Here is a 19,220-nt window from a genome sequence, read left to right as displayed (position 1 = left end):
CCTAGGATCGAGGTAAGACTAAGTGGCCTATAGTTTCCCGGGTCCTCCTTCCTCCCTTTTTTGAAGATGGGAACCACGTTGGCCCTCTTCCAGTCCTCCTTTTGTAAATATTCTTAAAAATAAATGAAGTTTTAAGAAAAAATGCAGTGCTTTCCTGTATGCAAATGGAACTGGAATTCACCCTGTCACAAGCATGTGCATAGTCAGACATGTAATTAGGAACGCCCAGCTGTGAGAGAAACAGATGGCAGGAAGTTCTGTATGAGAGACTGCTCTAAACCTGGTTCTCTCTCTGTATGTCTTTTTATGGTGCTTCTTATCATACATAACTATACAAAACTTATTTAAGCCTAACATGAAAAGCTAGAGCAAATCATAATAAAATAAAAATAAGAAAATGCTTGTGTATTCAATGTAACACCATCGAAATCAGTCAGGCTGAACAACTGTGACCTAACTGAAAGTAGAACTTGACTACTTGGATTTGATTAAACATTTTGGAAAGCTTTTATGGATGTATGGAAGGCCTGATTTTAAGTTTAGAAATGGTGGCCTCATTGGGTGTGTCCCCATGAGCACTCGTGTTTAGGGACATGTGTTCCCTGTGGGACAGATAGTAGTGGCACATATTTGTGCTGCTGCTATTTGTCCCTGGACACATCCCTGGACATGCGCTCTGACACATGGCAAATTGTCCCAGTTGGGGTAGGGGAGGCTGGGGCCAGCACCTGGGCTGGCCCCAGCAGCATTACTTAGGATTCAGGGGCTTCCTGGGGCAGCAGTGGTGGTGATCCAGGTTTTCAGAGCCTGGCTGGCAGCCAGAGCATGGCTCTGGCAAGCCAAGCTCCCTTTCTGGAGGTGCACACTGCTGATGCGTGTGCCACACCAATTTTCTTTTTAGTGGCATTTTTTGACACTGGGATCTCCTGGTATCATAAAACCCCACTGTGCTGCAAATTGGCAGTTAAGAGAAACGTGCATGTGTGCTGCATGTGGTTTCTGGTGCCATAAACTGCATGTATACGTTTGTGGAGACATGCTCATTAGGTTTATAACTCCAGTGTAAAAAGTTTAATTTGCTTAAATCAAAATGTGGCTTGCAGAATGTGGCTTGGATTCTGTAAAGTACTTATGTACATGTTTAAATCCTATTGAGCTGAAGACTGCAAAATGCTTCAGCTGTTATGGATTCAATGGGTTTGCTGCACATTCACAATTATTATGAGTTTACTTCTAATGCAGTGAAATGGGCATGTATACATAGTAAACTGGGCAGCAAATTAAACAGAGTTTTGGTTAAGTGCAAAGAGAAATTATGCTGAAATTTGATGTGGTTCATAAGTTCTTTGCTCTGGTTTCGTAGTTGTCTGAACTTTAGGATCACCATATGTTTCTGTAGTGTAAGCTGTCCTTTCCTTAAATTCTTTTATTTCCATCTAGCATTAGAAATTTTAAGTAAGTTGCCAGACTTTATCATTATTCTTCTTTTATCTTATCCCTGTGGGTTAGGATGGGTCCCAATTATGAAGTGCAGTTTGGCTGATGGTGTTCTCGCTGACTGCATAGAAGTTAGAAATACAAATACAATACTGTTCTTGGCACTCGTGAAAAGGTCTTTTGATCACTAAAAGGCTTTCACACATTTGAAGTATATTTGCCTCTGAGTATGTAATGATGCTGAAAAGTTGTACCTGACAACTTTTTTGGGTTAGATTATGTAGCTGTGACCCTAAGGAGATACATCATGGAAGTGTTAGCTGCCAAGTATAAGATTCAAAGGTGGCTATAAATGTGATTTTTTTTTTTTTGGTTTAAGCAGCCTTTGTTTTGGTTTGATTTTTGTTCAACTCCAGTAATTATTTAACTTTGGAAAAAAGCCTGGAAACTATTAAGAAAGAATGTTTTGATTTGATTTTTAATTTTGAAACAGCGTGTGTTGTTTCTAAATTGAAGTACGTTGAGAAAAGCATTAAAGCAAAAAGGAACTGAAGCGCTTTCATTTTCATCCAGGTAAAATATTTTGTTCAAACTACTTTTGACTTTTCCTTTCATAAGGAAAAACAAGCAAAATGTTGTTTTGTGTGAATCTGAAACAAGCTGAGCTGTTCTGGGGGCTGCTGTAATTTATGGCAGCCATGCACAGCTGCGTTTGGTTTGCCCCTCAGCTTGCAATAAGTCAGCATGGTTTTCATTCCCGCTTGCTCTTTTCCTCCCCTGAACTGGGTATTCAGCTTCCTGCATTTCAAAATGGCAGTGGGGGTGCTTTAACTAAAACAAGTTTGTGAAACCAGCTTTAGTTAAAGCACCCCCGCCACCATTTTGAAGTGTAGGGGTGCTGAATACACAAGATGCAGAAGCTGCTGGAGCATGCTAATTAGCACACTCCAGGAGACTTGATTAATCCTACCTACTCTGAAGTGTTGTAATCACAGTGCATTGGAGCAGTGTCCCCACACGTCTACAGGGACCCTTTATGTTTAAGAAGGAAATCATAATTATAGCACACAACTGTATACAGGCCACTGCCCTGTGGCTGTTCTGCTTCTCCCCCAACATCTATATGGTGCACATAGCTGTGTCTGAGATCAATTGGCTGCTCCTGCTTCTCGTTTGGAAGCCCAGATAAACTATGGTGAATTACACCAGCCAGTGATCTGGCCCCTAGATATTAGTACAGGAGCATAAGCTAAGGTTTCATCATGGAGGTGTTGTTCAGAGAAAGCCTTTGTGTGCATTCTTATCATTAAATGGAAGGCCTGATTCTGATAATATTAATAGTGTACCTATTGTAGGACATGTGAGGGGTTACACTTAGTTCAGCTTAATCAGGGTTAGGTCGATCTAAGTGCTGAACTGTACATGCATTTAGGGAGTTTAGATAAGGCAAAAAATGGTCAGCCTGATCTCAGTGCACCTGAGGAGGTGCATTAAGTTAGATTGGGCATAGGTTAGCCCAATCTACCGAAAGCTGAGCCAGGCTCCCCAGCCTTGGGACTGTAATTATTCTACTCCTCAATCCTTACTTGCGTTATGGTTAGCTCCCCAGTCCCTCCGTCCCTGGAGACCACCTCTTTCAGTAGAACCACCAACTTCTGCTATAATTCTGTTTAATTCCACAATAATTAAAGGAATTCAAGAGAAGCCTTGAACAAATTCATCTGTGGGTTACAGCTATATAAAAGCATGGCAAGATTAAGCCATAGTCCAGCTCTAGAAGGTGAAACTCAGTTCAGTGTATCGTGTGTGTGTGTGTCTACATGGGAATTAGATCTGGGAGCAGTTCATGAATGGCCTATGCCTCTAGCAGCTGGGGGAGAATGGCTGTGGCAGGAGTGTGGCAGTGGTGAGCAGGGAGCTCTACCACAGATGCCGCCGGCACTGTCAGTGCTGGGGGGGATGGGAAGCACCAACCAAGGGTTGGTGACCAGCTGCAGGCACCACCGGCAGTGTTAGCGGTGGCTGGGGGCAATCATGGACTGCCTGCAAATGCCACCGGCAAGCAGTGACCGCCTGCAGGTGCCACCAACAGTGTCAGTGGTGCCTTTTTGCAGGGAGTGCACCACCATGCCACACCACACCCCTGGAGCAGTTTACTTGTGAGTAAACTACTCACAAATAAATGCTCCTGGGAAGGCCTCTATACCCGTAGGGAGGCAGAAGCAGATTTGCTGCTAATGGAAGCAAACTGCTTTCACTTCCTGGGGCTCTGCAATGGGCCCTGGCTGTCACCAAGGGGAGCTCCAGACTCCCCCTGGATGCTAACCCAGGGGTTGCGGGGAGCACTGGGCCAAGTCTCCTGGCTAGGGCTGGGACATTGCTCACAGAGCTGGGTGGGGAAAAGGCTCCCCAACCCCCACCAGCAGGGAGCTCCCAGCACCAGCTCTGCACTTGCTGGGAGATAAGAATCTCTTGGCCCCCATTCCCCAATTCCAATCTCAGAGTGGGGGCTTGGAGCTTCCTGCTGCTGGGGCAGGGGGACGCAGTCCCCACCTGGGCTTCAGTGACAGAGCCTGCCCTAGCAGCAGGCAGCGTCTGAGGGCAGGGAACATTCTCCTGCCTTCTGGTGGCTGGCTGACTGCGAGTATATTTGTTCCTGTTCAGGCATCTATACAAGCACTACTGCGCAGTTAGTCATCATCACAAGTAAATTTGCTACTTGCATTTGCAGGTAGCAAATTTACTCATGATTAGTGAGGTTTACTGCACAGTAAGCATGTGCATGTGTAGATGCACAGGCTTATGGTGCAGTAAACTATGCTACTTCACAGTAAAGGAGCTTGTGTAGATGCACCCTGTGATTCTGAGTCCTGAGTAGCAAGGCATGGAAAGGGGCCAGGATACCAATGTATATCCACTGTATTTTTTGGTGCCTAAGCTCCTTTTACATGCTGCATCCAAATTCAAGTGAGGATGTTTACAAATAAAACAGCTACTACTCAAGTATTCTTGTACTACTTTAAGTATTCTTGTATGGTTACTTAATTTATTTGATGTATATTTTTCTTCTATAAATATTGTGTCATCTTTCCTCATAGTTTGCAAGCGCTATGCAGGTGATGGTTATTTGGTTCCCTTCCTGCTGAATATAACCTCAGAATTTGTAACCAGACTCGGTACTGTTACTTGCCAGTCAGATAAACAGGGCTACAACAGGGCTAGAGTAAATCCTTTGGTTGCAATTCAAAATCCTATTGTCTTAAATTACATTCAGATCAGATCATAGCCTATGGTTGGTCATGTCCAAGTCCAAGAAGCAATAGCTTTCTGCTGTAAATCTGAACTGCAGTTTATTTGAGTGATACATGAAATGTTATAGTAATTATAATATTGCTACTGGGTAAGCTGGTTGTAATTGAATAGGTATAGTATACATGAGGTAGTTAACAGGACATTTTAGAAATGCATGAGCTGTGACAGTGGTGACAGTGGGGTAGGATCTATCTTCTTTAAGAAGTTTCTGTGAAAATTTTCTCTTAAAAAGCAAGAAAATGAAAAGAAAAACCAAATCTTTGTTCTTTGATGGAATGAAAGCAGCATTTTCAAGTGAAGAAATCCACCTCCTCTGTAGGAGAAATTAACCTAGAGGTTCTGGCTCTCATCTGTGTTGTGGAGGTACAAGTGTTTGTTCTGCTTGATGGAGATAAGAGCCTTGAATTTGAGCTTCCCACCTGTCCCAGGTGTATGCCCTGACTACTAGACTGCTAGCTATCAGGGGTACTTTTTTGTTTTTCTATTGAAACAGTTTAGCTTTGTAAAATTTTCCATTGGGCCAGATAGAATATGGGAGATCCATGCTCAAGTTGCTAGTCTGAATCAGAAGGGAAAGAGGCTGGAACTTGGCTTTCACAGATCCTATATGAATGTCCAAAGTATTCGAAGCTGGGTATTTTTTTTCCTGTCTGGTTTTGCCTCCACAAGCCATCATGGAACTTTCCCAACAAACATATTGTTGCAACTTGCATATTTTAATGCAGGGCTGTTTGGCTGAGAACATTGCATGGCTCACAGAAGCTTGGTCCCCCACACCATACAATTCCCCTCCCTTCCCCTCTGCAATGTGCACCATTATGATTTCCACCCCCACCATTGCAGTGAACTGGAGTGATTTCCACTCCCTGTCCATGTAACGCTGGAGTTGCTGCAGTGCCCCACCCCCTGGGGTGAAGGCAGGAAGCAGAAGCCAAAGAAGGGTAGGGGGAGCCTGGAGATTTTGGCTGCTGTTGCAGCTGGAGTAATGTGGGGAGTGGGGACCAGATTATAGCCTGGGGGCTGCACATTAACTCAGTGGTTCCAAACCTTCCATACCAAGCATGGCCCCATTTATGACCGCATTTCCTTAGCATGACGCTATTTCCTCAGCATGGCTCCTCATTCCCAACCCAGAGTCCCCCCACTCACTCTCCCAGGTGCCCCTCATTCCCCACCTACAGTCTCCTGGCCCTGCCAGTGCCCTTCACTCCCCACTCACAGCCTCCTGGCCCTGCCAGTGCCCCGCACTCCCCACTCTCAGCCTCCTGGCCATGCCAATGCCTTTCATTCCCCAGCCACAGCCCCACCCCACTGCCCCAGCCCTGCTGATGTCCCTCACTCGTGACCCAAAGCCCCCTGCCCCCTACCTGCTGGAGGGGGCCCCCAGTTGCCCGGTCTGTGGGACCAAGGCTGAGTCTTACAGTCCTCTTCCCCCTCCAGCAGTGTCCAAGCCCTAGCTGCTGCGCTGCAACTGAAGCAGAGTGGGGAGCCTGACTCCCCTCTCCCCATGGATGGCATGGCTGGAGCAGAGCCCATGGGGCAAGTAGGATGTAGGCTGCCCCCTACAGGCTTGTGGATCCCCACCCTGCTGCCCTCCCCCTGGGTGGGACCCATCACAGAAGGTTGAGGAGGCTCGGTGCCACTGGCACGGGGACCCCCACACTGGCTATGTAACCATGGTGAGGTGAAAAGGAGAAAATCCTCATTTTTCCACAGTGACTGGAAAACCTGGGTCCCTGTAAAATCAGTCAACACTGTCAAGTGTCTTTGCGACCCCATTTTTTATTGTTGTGACCCCAAGATTGGGAACTGCTGGTTTAGAAGAAGCAAGGGTGTTGTTGGGGAGATCTTTTACTCGGCCAACTGTATATTTGGAAGAGATGTTAGACAAGCTTTTAGGCATAATGTGCCCTTCCCCTGCTCCTTTGGTTTAGGAGGCAGTAGACCCATAGCAATGCAGTATGCTCAAGGGTGCTGCTGTTAACAACAGATTCACTGTGCAGACATGGTTGTGGATTATTTAAGTTTAGGTTTGTATGTCTGTACCCTAAGGTGGGATTTATCTCACATGCAGTATTTTCTTGTATTTTCCTCAGGATGTCTGAAAAAAACAAACCAACAAAACAGCTACTTTTGAGACTATACAAATATTTATTTAGAAATAGATTATTCAAATTATTACAGTCTCATGGGAACTCATAAGGAACCATATTTTAGAAAGGCAAAGTTCTTTGTACTCTCTAATGGGTAGATGGGATGTGCAGACAGCTTAATGGGCTGGTAGCGAAGGAGAAGGGTTTATGTCTCTTCCTTGTTTTCTTCTCCTGTGGGACAGTTTTTACTCTGCTCTGAAAATGACTATGACTTAATGTCCAGTTTTCCAACCTAGGACCAGGAACTAAAATCTGTCAGATAAAATTAAAATCTAACACACGAGGAGAAGGGAGCCAGGCATGGCAGATTTTAGTGACTAATAGTTTATAACAAAGAGAAAATTATTAGTATATAACAACAACAAGTGTCAAAGCTGGTTGCTGAACTTTTCCCCAAACAAACTCTAACACATTCTTTGTGACAGGTCTTTGCTTCTTTTTTTGTTTCTCAAAAAACGTTGGTATCTTCTCACTTCCACTCCTTAAAAAAATTATTGCAACTTGTCAACATAACTGATCATGAACCTTTTAAAATGGAACCTGTGCCATGGCTGGAGCTTCAGCAACATCAGCTGTACACGTTACACTGGGAACAAGCAGGCAGCTGTATTTGGGCTAGAGAGGGATGTTTAGGGCTTGTCTGTTCCTCAAACTATCCCCTTGATTCAGCACAGGGATCCTTTTTCTTTGAAGTTTTATTTTGTAAATATGAAACAAAAGTTCAATTTGGAGGGGTGTGGGCATTGGGGAAATCGGGAGTTAGGCCTGTAACTTAATTCAGGTAAGATAGCTTTTGAATATGTAACTATTTTGGGGTGTTAATTTTGTATAATTTGTAATAATTATTTTAATATAATAATTTTCATTATCAAGGATGAATATCTTCATCTGTCAGTGCATTGTTATATTGTAGAAGAACTTGTAATGTGATTAAAATATGTGGGCAAAAGGAAATTACTTATGGGTAGAGGTAATTAACTAGCATTATCTAATATGAATATGCATTGGAGTTATGATTCTTTAATTTTTTGTAATACATTCTGTCTACAAGGAAAAGCTTCCATTACTACCGTACTTATTTTCTGGCTGGCATAAGAAGGGGAAAATGAATGTGAAGAGGTTGACTTGTTTGATACAGTTGGGTAAAACCCAATAAATTACTCTGTCCTTTATTAAGTACAGGGGATCACAAGAATATATCAATGTATTTGAATTAAGTAGCAATGGAAAATCACTAAAATGCTGCTGGAAATTGATGCTTGATTTGGAAAATGAATGATTGTATACAACATATTATACAAGGTTGATATAACTTTCCTTCACCCTACCCTTTCACCACTTTCTTCCAGTTTGCACTATGTACTATTCGCACTTTCCCCCCAGCATCTGTAAGTGGAGAACTGCATGTTAAATAATAGACACATTGGCTAGGTACAGAAATAAAGTGAGCAATGGAAGATTGTTCTGGTCCCAGATATTTTTTTCCATAAAAAAACTAAAGAAGGAAAGCCATGCTTTGCTGGGAAATTTTTTGCCTGCATATGCACTGGCTTTTCACAGTGCTGATCAGATGTTGGCATTGTAATAATAATGGTAGAAAGAAAGCCGAAAAAAGGGCGAGAGAGAAATAACAATTTGCAAATTAAATCAAAGATTGTAAATAAACCACTTAGCTTAATAAAGAAGAAGCACACAGAGAAGATGGGCAATCCACAACTTTATTAATGTAAGAAAGATATAGGTTGTACTCCAGTCCTACCAGGCATTATGAAAGGGCCAGGAATGTTGATATTTATGCTAATGCTAAAAAAATCAAGGTCTTCTGGTCTCCTAGGAGATTCATATAGCTTACTTAAATATCTGATCAATCCTCTCTATGCTGTGCAAGGTCCACAAGTAATATTCCAGTATGACCAGATTCAGCTTCAATCCTATGCTAGAGTTTACATCAGGATCTAGTCTCACTGTCTCAGTTTTCTGTACCCTAAATGGTGCCCCAAGGTATTGGCAATCAGTCTAATTTCTCAGTGAGCACTCTTGGTGTTTTGGGAAAGGTAAACAAAATCCTTGGTACCAATTTTAGGTGGACCTTCCCAAAGCGTGCTTACACAGATTCAGTTGTTGCTACTCCCAGTAATCCTAGCTGAAAATTCAGAGTAGTTGGGCCCTGTATGGTGGTGGTGGTGGCACTAAAGTCATACAAACATGTACATCTGTGTTTAGTTGGTAAGTAACATGAAGAAGCATAAGGCTTGGGAGGGAGAAATTACTCTGACCACATAGGTCTAGTCATAACACTGTCCACTACCCTTTCATCTTCTTGCTGGCTTCATGTGGCCCTGTAGGAGATCCTTCTCTGATTAGGAAGAATTAGAACTCCTTCTCTGTCACAAAACCAGGGCTCTAACCAGGGCTCTGTGAGGCTTCTGGTGAGGAATGAGGGCTAGGTCATGTTTGAGTTGTTTTCTGTGAGAATAGGACTTACTTGGGTGAGTTGCCTTTGGTATGGCTCATTTGAGGCCCAAGGACACTCTCTTACGTAGTATGGATTACTTATTGTACATTTATACAAACACAACTGAAATTTCTAAGAAACATTCTTAGTGCTGAAGAAATAAATATTGCATCTCTTAAGCTTCTTGCACTTCATAGTTTTTCTTGTGCCTGTAAATTTGGTCTTGGTTCCATATGATATCTCACAAGTTGAGAAGAATGGTATCACAATATTGTAATAACCATTAAATGTTAATGGATAAACTCTGGTGGCTTCTCAGGTGCCAGCTGCCTTTCCATATATGTATTCCAATATGTATCAAGCCACTGAAGTAGCTCATTGCCTTGATACTTCATTTGGAATTAAAAGTTCATAAAATAAAATACATTTTATTTTTATGCAATATGTTTATGATATTATATTTGCAGAAACTGAGAAGAAGGATGAGTAGAGAGCAATCTAAGATGTTCTTATGTTTAAAATAAAGTTATTGGTTCTTTAAATTATCTCTAAAAGTATTTTCAATATTTGTTAAAACTTTAGGAAATGCAAGTTCTTCTTCCATACTCTTTTTAAAACCCTAAATAGAATTATACATCTTTTAGGAACCATGAATCTATCAGTATGCACAACTCTCTGTGTTTAGTTGGTAAATATCATTCTTATCTGAAAATGGGAATAACATTAAGGCTAAAGTTGAAAGCCACACACTGGGTGAGTCTACATGAGATGCTTTCCTGCACAGTATCTTAGTCTACTGCACATTAAAGGATCACTGTCTACACTTACTTACATTTACTGTACAGTAAATTAGTCTATCATGCAGTTAGCAACTACCTGTAAATACAAATAGTGACTAACACACATGTAGACTCTGGCCAGGAGCAAATTTGCTCCTGCCCACCATAGTCAGCAGGGGGCCATAGGAGATAGAGAGCTCTTTCTCTGGTCCTGATTCTGCTTAGCTCCTTGGCTTGCCCCAGGAGCTGGGAGCAGATTAGCTCCAGGACTGAGGAGCTCTCTGCCCCTGTCCTGGCTCCCAGGAGGCTGCTCACAGGAGTCCTGGCACCCATGGAGCTGGCTGCTCTGGGGGACAGGTGAGGGCTGGATTCCCAGCCCCTGCCTGCTACATGGAGCAGACAGCTCAGTGTGGTGTGGAGCTGCTCCAGGGGATAGACAAGGGCTGGATTCTCAGTCCCCACTTACTCCCAGAGCAGCTGGCTCTATGCCAAGAAGGGCAGCTGCTGGGGAGTCCTGTGGCCCCATCTCACCAGCAGGAGGCTCACCCCCAGCTGTCCCACATCCCAGACAGCTCCCAGCAACCCTCTGCCAGGCAGCGAAGTCTTGTCCAGCAGGGGGCTTACATCTGGATGAGCAGAGGGACAGGAGCATTCTGCTTGCTGCAATGGCAGGTCTCTCCTAGCCCCATGTACATCAGGTCCTATCCCAATGTGCATAGGGCCAGGAGACAGCTGCCACTGCAGCCAGCAGAGTTCTCTTTGTCCTGTGCCCACTGGGACCACCCCATGTCACTTGCCAGTCCCCAGGCTAGCCTGGTCCCTGTGCCAGGCTGCTCCCATTGGGAGAAAATCTGCTCCCAAGAAGAAGCACATGTAGACATGCTCCTCAGTAGGCTTACTGTGCAGTATTTTTACTGCATAGTAAGCCTACGTCAAATTAATATCATGTGTAGATGTGCCCACTGAGTCAGTTGTACAGGTAGCATTAGACCTCCTCTAATTTGGGTTCTATACTGTTCTTGTTCACTTACAACAGACTGTCACATTTTTCAATTACATTTCCTTAAGGAAGACATCCCTTAACTATATAAAGTCAGACTTTACAAGTGTGTTCTGCGTGAGTAATCCTTTACTGTACAGCTTGTGCCATTGATTTTCAGAGGAGATTTTCATGAAATAAGCTTCTACACAAACTGGAAAAAAGTAGTGGGATCTAACCCCTAATGACTGAAATGTGCTTTCAGTTATCCATATTCCATACTAGGACTTTGATCTGCTGTGTTTTCTTGTTGAGATACCTTTCAGTTTCCAATTAGACTGCATTATCTTCAAGAATCTATAATCAGTATTACATATATGCCTATTTCTCCAATTAGGTATTAAAGTGAGCTTTAGAACCAAGGAAGCTGATGGCCTGATTTTTTTCTCTGCATCACCTGGGAATCAAGAGGAATTCATTGTGCTTCAGTTGCGGGATGGACGTCCTTATTTTCTTTTTGATCCACAGGTATAGTAAATACCAAGATCAAATATGAAATAGCAGATACAGATACTTGGTATGGAACTCAAGGTATTTTGTACATTTAATGGTATAAGCTCATTGGTCTTTCATCCCTCCCCATTTTTTTTGGTATTGATTCAGATTAATGGGTTCTTCAAAAGCCTAATTGGAGAGCTTTAGGAAAGAAATATTGAAACTGTGAAACCTTTTCTAACACTGTCAGTTATGTGTTTGCAAGTGTAAACATCTTTGAGATAGAAATGCTGTATGTTTTTTTCAGTTTTATTCTTGCTTATACTACTTGGTTTATAGACTTAAAAAAGTGTGAAGAAGTCTACCTTTTCCATTAATAAAGATCATATACTCTTCTACTAAACTAATTTTCATTATTTATTTTCAAGTCTTAATCCTTTCCTCAGTGGAGTCAATGAGTATTTCCTCACTGAAGTAGCGAAAATAGCCACTAACTTAATGTTACAAAATTAAAGCTGATATTATGACTAAGGCAAAAATTAAGAATGATAAATAGGGTCAGACTGCTAAGCTGGGGAAAGATCGAACTTTTACTGGGCAGTTCTTCCATTCCTTTATATACAGAACTCTCAAATATTATTATGGGAATTTGGAGTGAATTAGTGTTGCATGATAAGACAAACTGTAGGCTAATGATTCTCACCCAGGGTGCAATGGCAGCCTGTGGTGCCTTGAGATCCTTTCAAGGGTGATGTGGGTGCCATGCAGTGTTAGCACTCTTAGGTGTATAAACATGATTCATAAGATAAACCAAGCGATTTGAAATTGGAATCCATCATTTCAAAAACATTTTGACCTGTTGTGATCTTTCTGAGTTTTTTACAATAGAAAAACTGCTCTATTTTTCCGTCTCAGAAAATGAGTGAAAACTAAAAGCTAGGATTTTACAGGGATACCTCAAATCAAAGCAGTGGTGCCTTGAGTCTAAAAAGTTTAAGAACTACTGCTGTAGATGAACTCACACACACACACACACACATACACACGAGATTAACTGCTAATGCCAAAGTGGAGAAATATTCTCCCAGTATTTTGTTAGAAATAAAATTGAAATTGGTTCCAGGAGTCCAGAAAATGTTTACATTTGTGTGCATCTTTTAATACATTTTTATTCTTAAAGTAGCTGTAGTTTTGTATGATACCTGTGACAATGGTTTCATGCAAACAAATCACTGTTAATTGAAAAAAGATGTAATACATGAGCTAAGTGACTGCATTAATTCACTTTTTAAAAGAACTGGGAACAAAAAGCTATCTTTTTGAAGTAAATAGAAGTTTTGTCAGGATTTCATCCCTGGGTCAGATCCAAAAATCACTAAAGCCAATGGAAATATTACCTTGGATTCAGGAGTCTTTCAGGCTAATCTTACTGTGACTTTCATAGATTTTGCTTACAGTAGTACCCAAAGGTTTCAGTTAGGATTTGACCCATACTGGCTGCTTACAGATGTGATCCCCCACCCCAACCACCCCAAAAAAACCCCACAGTGCTTTAAAGTTCATCCATCCCTGCTCTGAGCCCAGTGCCCTCCCAGAAGAGGGATCATATTAGTTTGATCAGGCTTGCCTAACGTCTGTATAGATTGGGTGCTGCAGAAGGTCTTTTCTGGAGCTTTCATCTATTAGCTGATTGAATCAGCTTTAGATAAAGGCACTCAAAAAGCCATGTTGAAGCATGTGGTTTATACAGAAGCTGCAGAGCTAAGTTGAACTAATGAGCTACCTCTCTTGGTAAAGTGTTGTGGGTTTTTATTGTGTTTACTACTGTATAAATTCAGATCTTGTGACCTGTTGCTACAACATTCAGAGTTGAAATGCCTAACTTCTAGGTGCCTTGTCTTGCCGTCTAATAAAATCTACAGCCCAAACTTGGGCTAGGATTCTTAGGCCCCTGGCAAACATTATACTTAAGAGGTGTGTGACTGCCAGGTCTCAAGTTCTCACCCTCGGGTGGTTTGCCTTCTATAGAGGGATGGTGCTCCTCTCTCAGGATCACTTTGGGATCGAAGCAGATCTGTTTCGGCCCAGTCCCCACCTTTGTTCTCGCCCGCCACGACTTGATCTTACGTTCAGTGTCAAAGTTGGTTCGTGGTATGCTCCGCGGCCCAGGATCCCTCGGCGGTCACATCATGGGGCTCTGCCACCCCTGCACCCCGGCCTCATGCCCCCTCTAGTGAGTTCTTCTGTGGGTCCAATTTCTCGGTGGTGGGGTGATATTCCCGCTCCACCTGGCCTGTCCCCATCGGGGTGCTCGCCAACCAGCTTGACCCACGTTCCCTCTTTCCTTCTCCCTGTTTGACCCTGTACAAGGTCACGGCACAGGTTTTGGACTCCCTAAAGCACCCTCGACCCTATCTCTATGAAAATGCCCCCTCAGCTATCCCAGCTAAGGTATCCGCCATCCGGAAAAACAATCCACAAACAAACTTAAAGACCAGCTCCTCGGCCCCTCTACAGGCTGAGGACCCTATCTGGACCTCCCTCGGTCCTCCTGGGCTGTCCCTGGCCCCTAATCTCCCTAGTGCCCCTACAAGTTTCCTGGCACAGTGGCTCGGTGGCGATCCCCGCCCCGACTACACCCTCTCAGGGCTCTCCTGGGTCTTCTCCCCCTTTGTGGGGCAGAGTCCCCTGCACCGCTGCCCCGGCACTCCACCTGTGGGTCATGCTGTTTTCGGGCTCGTCTCCTGCTGGGCCCTCCTTGGCCGTGCTTCCTGCTCCTCTTCTGTCAGGAGCAGCCTCCAGCCACGCTGTCTGCCTCTGTTTTTTCGGCGCCCCTCTGCTGGCCATCGCCGTCACTTTTCTCCCTGGTGGAGATGGTAGTTGCCCCTCCCTGGGGCTCTCCGCCCCTCCCGCTGATGGAGCCGGTACCTGCTCTCCCGTGGGACCCTTCCTCCCTTCTGCTGCCACAGCTGCTGCTTTTATCTTGCCGGCCAGCCGCTCCCAATGACGTCACCATCAGGGTGCATAAAAAAGCAGCTGACGCACCGTGCGGGTGTTTCCGGCAGTGCCGTGTGCTTATCGTCCTGCTCTGCCGGTAAGTCCCGCTTTGGCTCCCCGGGACAAGGTGATTAACCAGTTATTCACATCTTAGGTGGTAATCCAGACACACGTTCATGCAGTCAATGGTGCAATGAAACAGGGAATGAGCCACAAATTTATTTCACAAAATAGGAGTAATAACTTTGTGCCTGGGTCCCAACATGCCTTAAATTGAATATGTGATTTGAACTGATCAGATGATTGGTGCTCCCAGCCTTGGGAACACTCTGGAGCATACCAGGTACCTGATTTGCTACTTGCTAGTGCAGGGGGAGGTGTGGCATGGCAGGAGGTATGACTGTTGGAAATGTGGATCAGATCCCATCATGCCTTTAAGTGAATATCTGTCAATGGCCTTACTGAATAAGAATCTATGGGGAGCTGGCTGGCTGGCTAGTCATTAGGAAATGACAAGGAAAGGCTTATAGCTTAAGTCTTGCTTTTCTCAGGGACTCGAGGACAGATAGGTACATAGAATTCACAGTGATAAATACTTTTCTGGAATATAAGGCTGATTTAGCTGACTTTCTCTTGTGGTGATATTGCCCTTTTATCCAATAGCCTTGGAGCACATGATCCCATATTTTCTGATTCCCATCTACAACTTGATCGCACATCTTCTGCTCCCCAAAATAATGCATAAATATTAGGCTATCAGGTATTCTCTCAATTTTTCTTTGTTTCACTTAAGTGTTTATCAGAGTAGGGACTGCAATCTGCCCCTACCCAAGATGACTGTTTTAACAATGGGAACATATGAATGGAATGGTCCCTCTGGATCATCATCCAGTTTTCTGCTGTTATAGGCAAAAGCATCTTATAATCTCTATTTTATAATAAGTTACATCTTGATAAATTTAACTCTTAACTTCTGTTGGAAAGCTGTTTCGGAATTGTACTCCTTTGATGGTTAAAAACTTTTTTTCCAACTTCCAACTGAAATTAATTCATGACCAGTATACACTCATTTGTTCTTGTGGTTGGAGTGTGTGTTTATACAAGATGCTTAACTGCACAGTAGTGTAGTTTACTATGCAGTAAGCACATGCACCTACACATGTGCATTAAAAATGCAAATGCAAGTAGCAAATTTATGTGTGATTAGTTACTGCACAGTTATGCATGTGAAGATGCAACCCAGTAGCAAGTTTGCTCCTAGGTCAGCCCTGCCACTAGAGGGCCAGCCTGAGGCTAGCCCAAGGGCTCTGGACTGGGAGCATCTCCTTCCCCAGGGCTGGGCTTCCTCTATTGCAGCCTCTGTCTCAGGCTTTAAAAGCTTGCAGGCATTCAGAGCCTTGGGGCACACCAGCAGAGAGTCTGAGGTCAATTCAGGCTCCTGTGTACCCTTGGGGAGGCTGCAGGGCAGCTGCCTTAACCTATTTGTACCCTGGTGCTGCTGTCTGGCACCGCCTGGTATGCTGCCCAGTCACCTGGCCTGCTGCCTTTGTGCTGCTTGCTGCTGAACCCCCAACCCTAGCCATGCCTGCCGCCTGGTAGCCACCTGCCACCCAGCAGCAGGCCCCTGCCTGGGCCTGGGAGGAGGTTCTGTGCTGCTTCCAGCAGGCAGAAGCCCCTGGCCTGGCCCTGGGCCTGGGTCTAGTGCTGCCCAGCCCTCCCTCACCGCTCACCATGCATCCATGCGGCCACAGAGTCAGAACTGTCTGCTGTGAGGACAGGACCACATGTCAGCCCTGCTGGCTCTGGACACCAGCTGCTGGAGGGAGAGCTACCTGTGCCAGGGGAGCACCAGCTGCCATCAAGCCCCCACCCACCACACTCATCATGCTGTTTGCACTTATGGGGCAGTGGCCAGAGGCTGGAGTGCTGGTTGCCTGTCCCAAGGCTCTGCCTTCTGGGCACCCCCACCCCATGGCCCCCCATTCTGGGAAGGCACACAAAGGACACTGAATAAATTTTTCATGGGGAAGAAGGTGAGTGGGGCTGACTTTTAAAGAGGGTTGCCAGCAGCAGCCCGAGCCTGGAATTTCCTCTGGTGGTGTCTGGGGCCCATTGCAAGGCCCCAGAAAGTAGGAGTAGATTGGCAGGGAATCTCCTGCTTCCCTGCACATGTAGATGCTTGCCTGACACTGTTTACTCACACGTAATTTACTCATGAATAAACTGGTGCCATATTAAATGCATGTGTAGATGCAGCAAGAGTGTCCTTTAAATAGTTCATTTTTCTAGGCTAAATAGACAATGCTCTTTTAGTCTCATCTCATGTAATGGGCCCTTCATTCTTCTAATGATTTTAGTTATCCTTCCCTGCACCTTTCTTGAACATGAATGACCAGACTGTGCGCACTATTCCAGATGAGGTCACAGCAGTGTCTTGTACGACAGCATTAGTTGCTCAAACAACTCCCATATTTCTGCTTAAAATACTTCACCTGATGCATCCTAAGATTGCATTTGCCCTTTTTCACAGCCATATTACATCAGTGACTCAGACTTCTTCTGTTATTGATGTGATATAAGTAGTTCTTTCTCATCTTCCATAATTTCCAAATGATGAACTTCTGGTTTATAGCAGAAATTTTTGTTAGTAGCTCTCAAGTGGTTGATTATCCACTTGGCAATTGAATTTCATCTGATTTATATTACTTCGAACCTCAAGGACATACGTTTCTGCCTGTATGATATTCCAGTCCTTCTGTGTATTCCCATCTTTGTCATCAACATATTTTATTAGTGCATTCTTACTACTTGTGCCAAGTTCATTAATGAAAATATTGAAGAGGATTGGCAAACCAGTCCTTGAAAAGCTCCACTGTAACCTCTTCTCAGTTTATCAGTTCTTCTTCCAATACAACCAGTTCCTTATCCACCCTTCAGTACTCAAACTAATCCTTATTTACACTGTTTTAACTATTATTTTCCCATGTGGCAAAGTATCAATTGCTTTCCCAAAGTGCAGACAAATATAGAAAAACCACCTTGTCTTACAGTTCAGTGACTATGTGGTTAAATAGTATCTGTTGCCTGTCATATCCAGGAATAAGTGGACCATACTATTATTTGTACAATTGTTTAATAATAATAATAATCTATATCATCTAAATTAGTTTTCCGTGATAATCAGTAGTAGTTATTTCACTGATTAATACTAAAGAGATTTCCTATCCATATCTAAATCCTATGATGGGGTCTTCGGTAGCAAAACCCTAATGTCACCCAAGTAGAACCCCTACTATCCTTCTTCAGTGTGGTGAGTTTTTTACTTAAGCAGGTTCAGTTCTATCTGTGTTATCCCTTTTTATTTCTTTAGTCAATCACATCATTAGCATACTAATGCTAGCATACTAATACTAATGATACTACTCCACTGTCTTGTCCATTATTTCTGTCATTCCTTGTCTTCCTTTCAGTACCTGCATTCCAGTCATCATTGTTATTCCTGTAACATCCAGTTTCATGTCCTGCTCCAGTAGTTCTAGTTCCTCTGTTTTGTTAATCAGGCTCCTTACATTAATGTGCAAGCATTTCAGTTCTTTTTCACTGACCTCATCCAATTGCCTACCCAAATTAGATACAGTTCTTTCAGTAACTGTATCATCTGACTGACTAAATGACTGACAGCTGCTTTCTTCAATGCCAGTATTTCTTTCCTTTGCTGTCTATCCTCCTATAGGTTGGCATATCTTCCCCCATGCTGAGTCCTCATTCACTTATTTTCCTCTTCCTGTGTATTATAACCAGATGTTTTATTTCTCTTCACATTGCACCCTCCTCTTCCGGCCGCATTTTTTTAATAGAAAGTTTTCATCAGTTGTGTCAGCCACAATCTCAGAAAACTAGCAGTACATTGTCAGACTCCTAGGTAGAGTCCATCTGCCAGGAAGAATTGCTTTTCCCAGTGGAAAAGCATCTACAGTGTTCTTCATGGCAATAACCTATGAACCAACTGTCAATCTTAGTTTATTTGTCATATCTTTGCTGTCCTTTCCTAGGGTCTAAAGGAGACCCAGGCAAAAATACCTGAGGCTCCCCACTTATATAGTTGTCCTTTATCCATTCTAGTGGGAATCTGGCATTGTCTTTTATCCTGACATTAAGGACAAGAAAAATCAATGGAATTTTTTCCCCCCATTCTCATGATGTTTCTTTTCAGTGTCAGGTCCACATTGCTTTTGGCAGACACAGCTCACCCTTCTTTTCTTGGGATCCACTCTGATAACAGCCAGATGATTATTTTATGAATCACAAAAGTTTGCACCTTCCTTGTAATTGTAGACCTTCTTTCTAGTTGTTCCTTCTTTGTGCAGATAATCCCATCTTCTTAGTTTCATAGTTGTTAGGGTTGGAAGAGACCTGATCAGATCATAAGTCCGACCCCCTGCCATGGGCAGGAATGAAAGCTGGGATCAAATAGCACCAGCTACGTGATTTTCTAGCCTCCTTTTGAAGACCCCCAAGGTAGGAGCAAGCACCACTTCCCTTGGAAGTTGGTTCCAGATCCTAGCCACCCTGACTGTGAAATAGTGCCTCCTGATGTCTAACCTAAACCTACC

At 43.6% G+C, this 19,220-nt stretch overlaps 1 protein-coding gene across 1 annotated transcript in view; it reads left to right on the top strand.

Annotated features, from left to right (window-relative positions):
• The window catches only part of USH2A (usherin), a 756,200-nt gene that overhangs the window by 251,622 nt on the left and 485,358 nt on the right, over nt 1–19,220 (top strand). Inside the window, exon 21 of the mRNA XM_019516454.1 lies at nt 11,513–11,643. Within this exon, the coding sequence (XP_019371999.1) occupies nt 11,513–11,643 (131 nt within the window). The remainder of the gene's footprint in view (nt 1–11,512; nt 11,644–19,220) is intronic.

This window comes from Gavialis gangeticus, unplaced genomic scaffold (genome assembly GCF_001723915.1).
Source record: "Gavialis gangeticus isolate Ggan-Ray unplaced genomic scaffold, GavGan_comp1, whole genome shotgun sequence".
Classification (NCBI taxonomy): domain Eukaryota; kingdom Metazoa; phylum Chordata; order Crocodylia; family Gavialidae; genus Gavialis; species Gavialis gangeticus.
The sequence above is the reverse complement of the archived record's forward strand: the minus strand, read 5'-3'. Positions and strand labels throughout refer to the sequence as shown.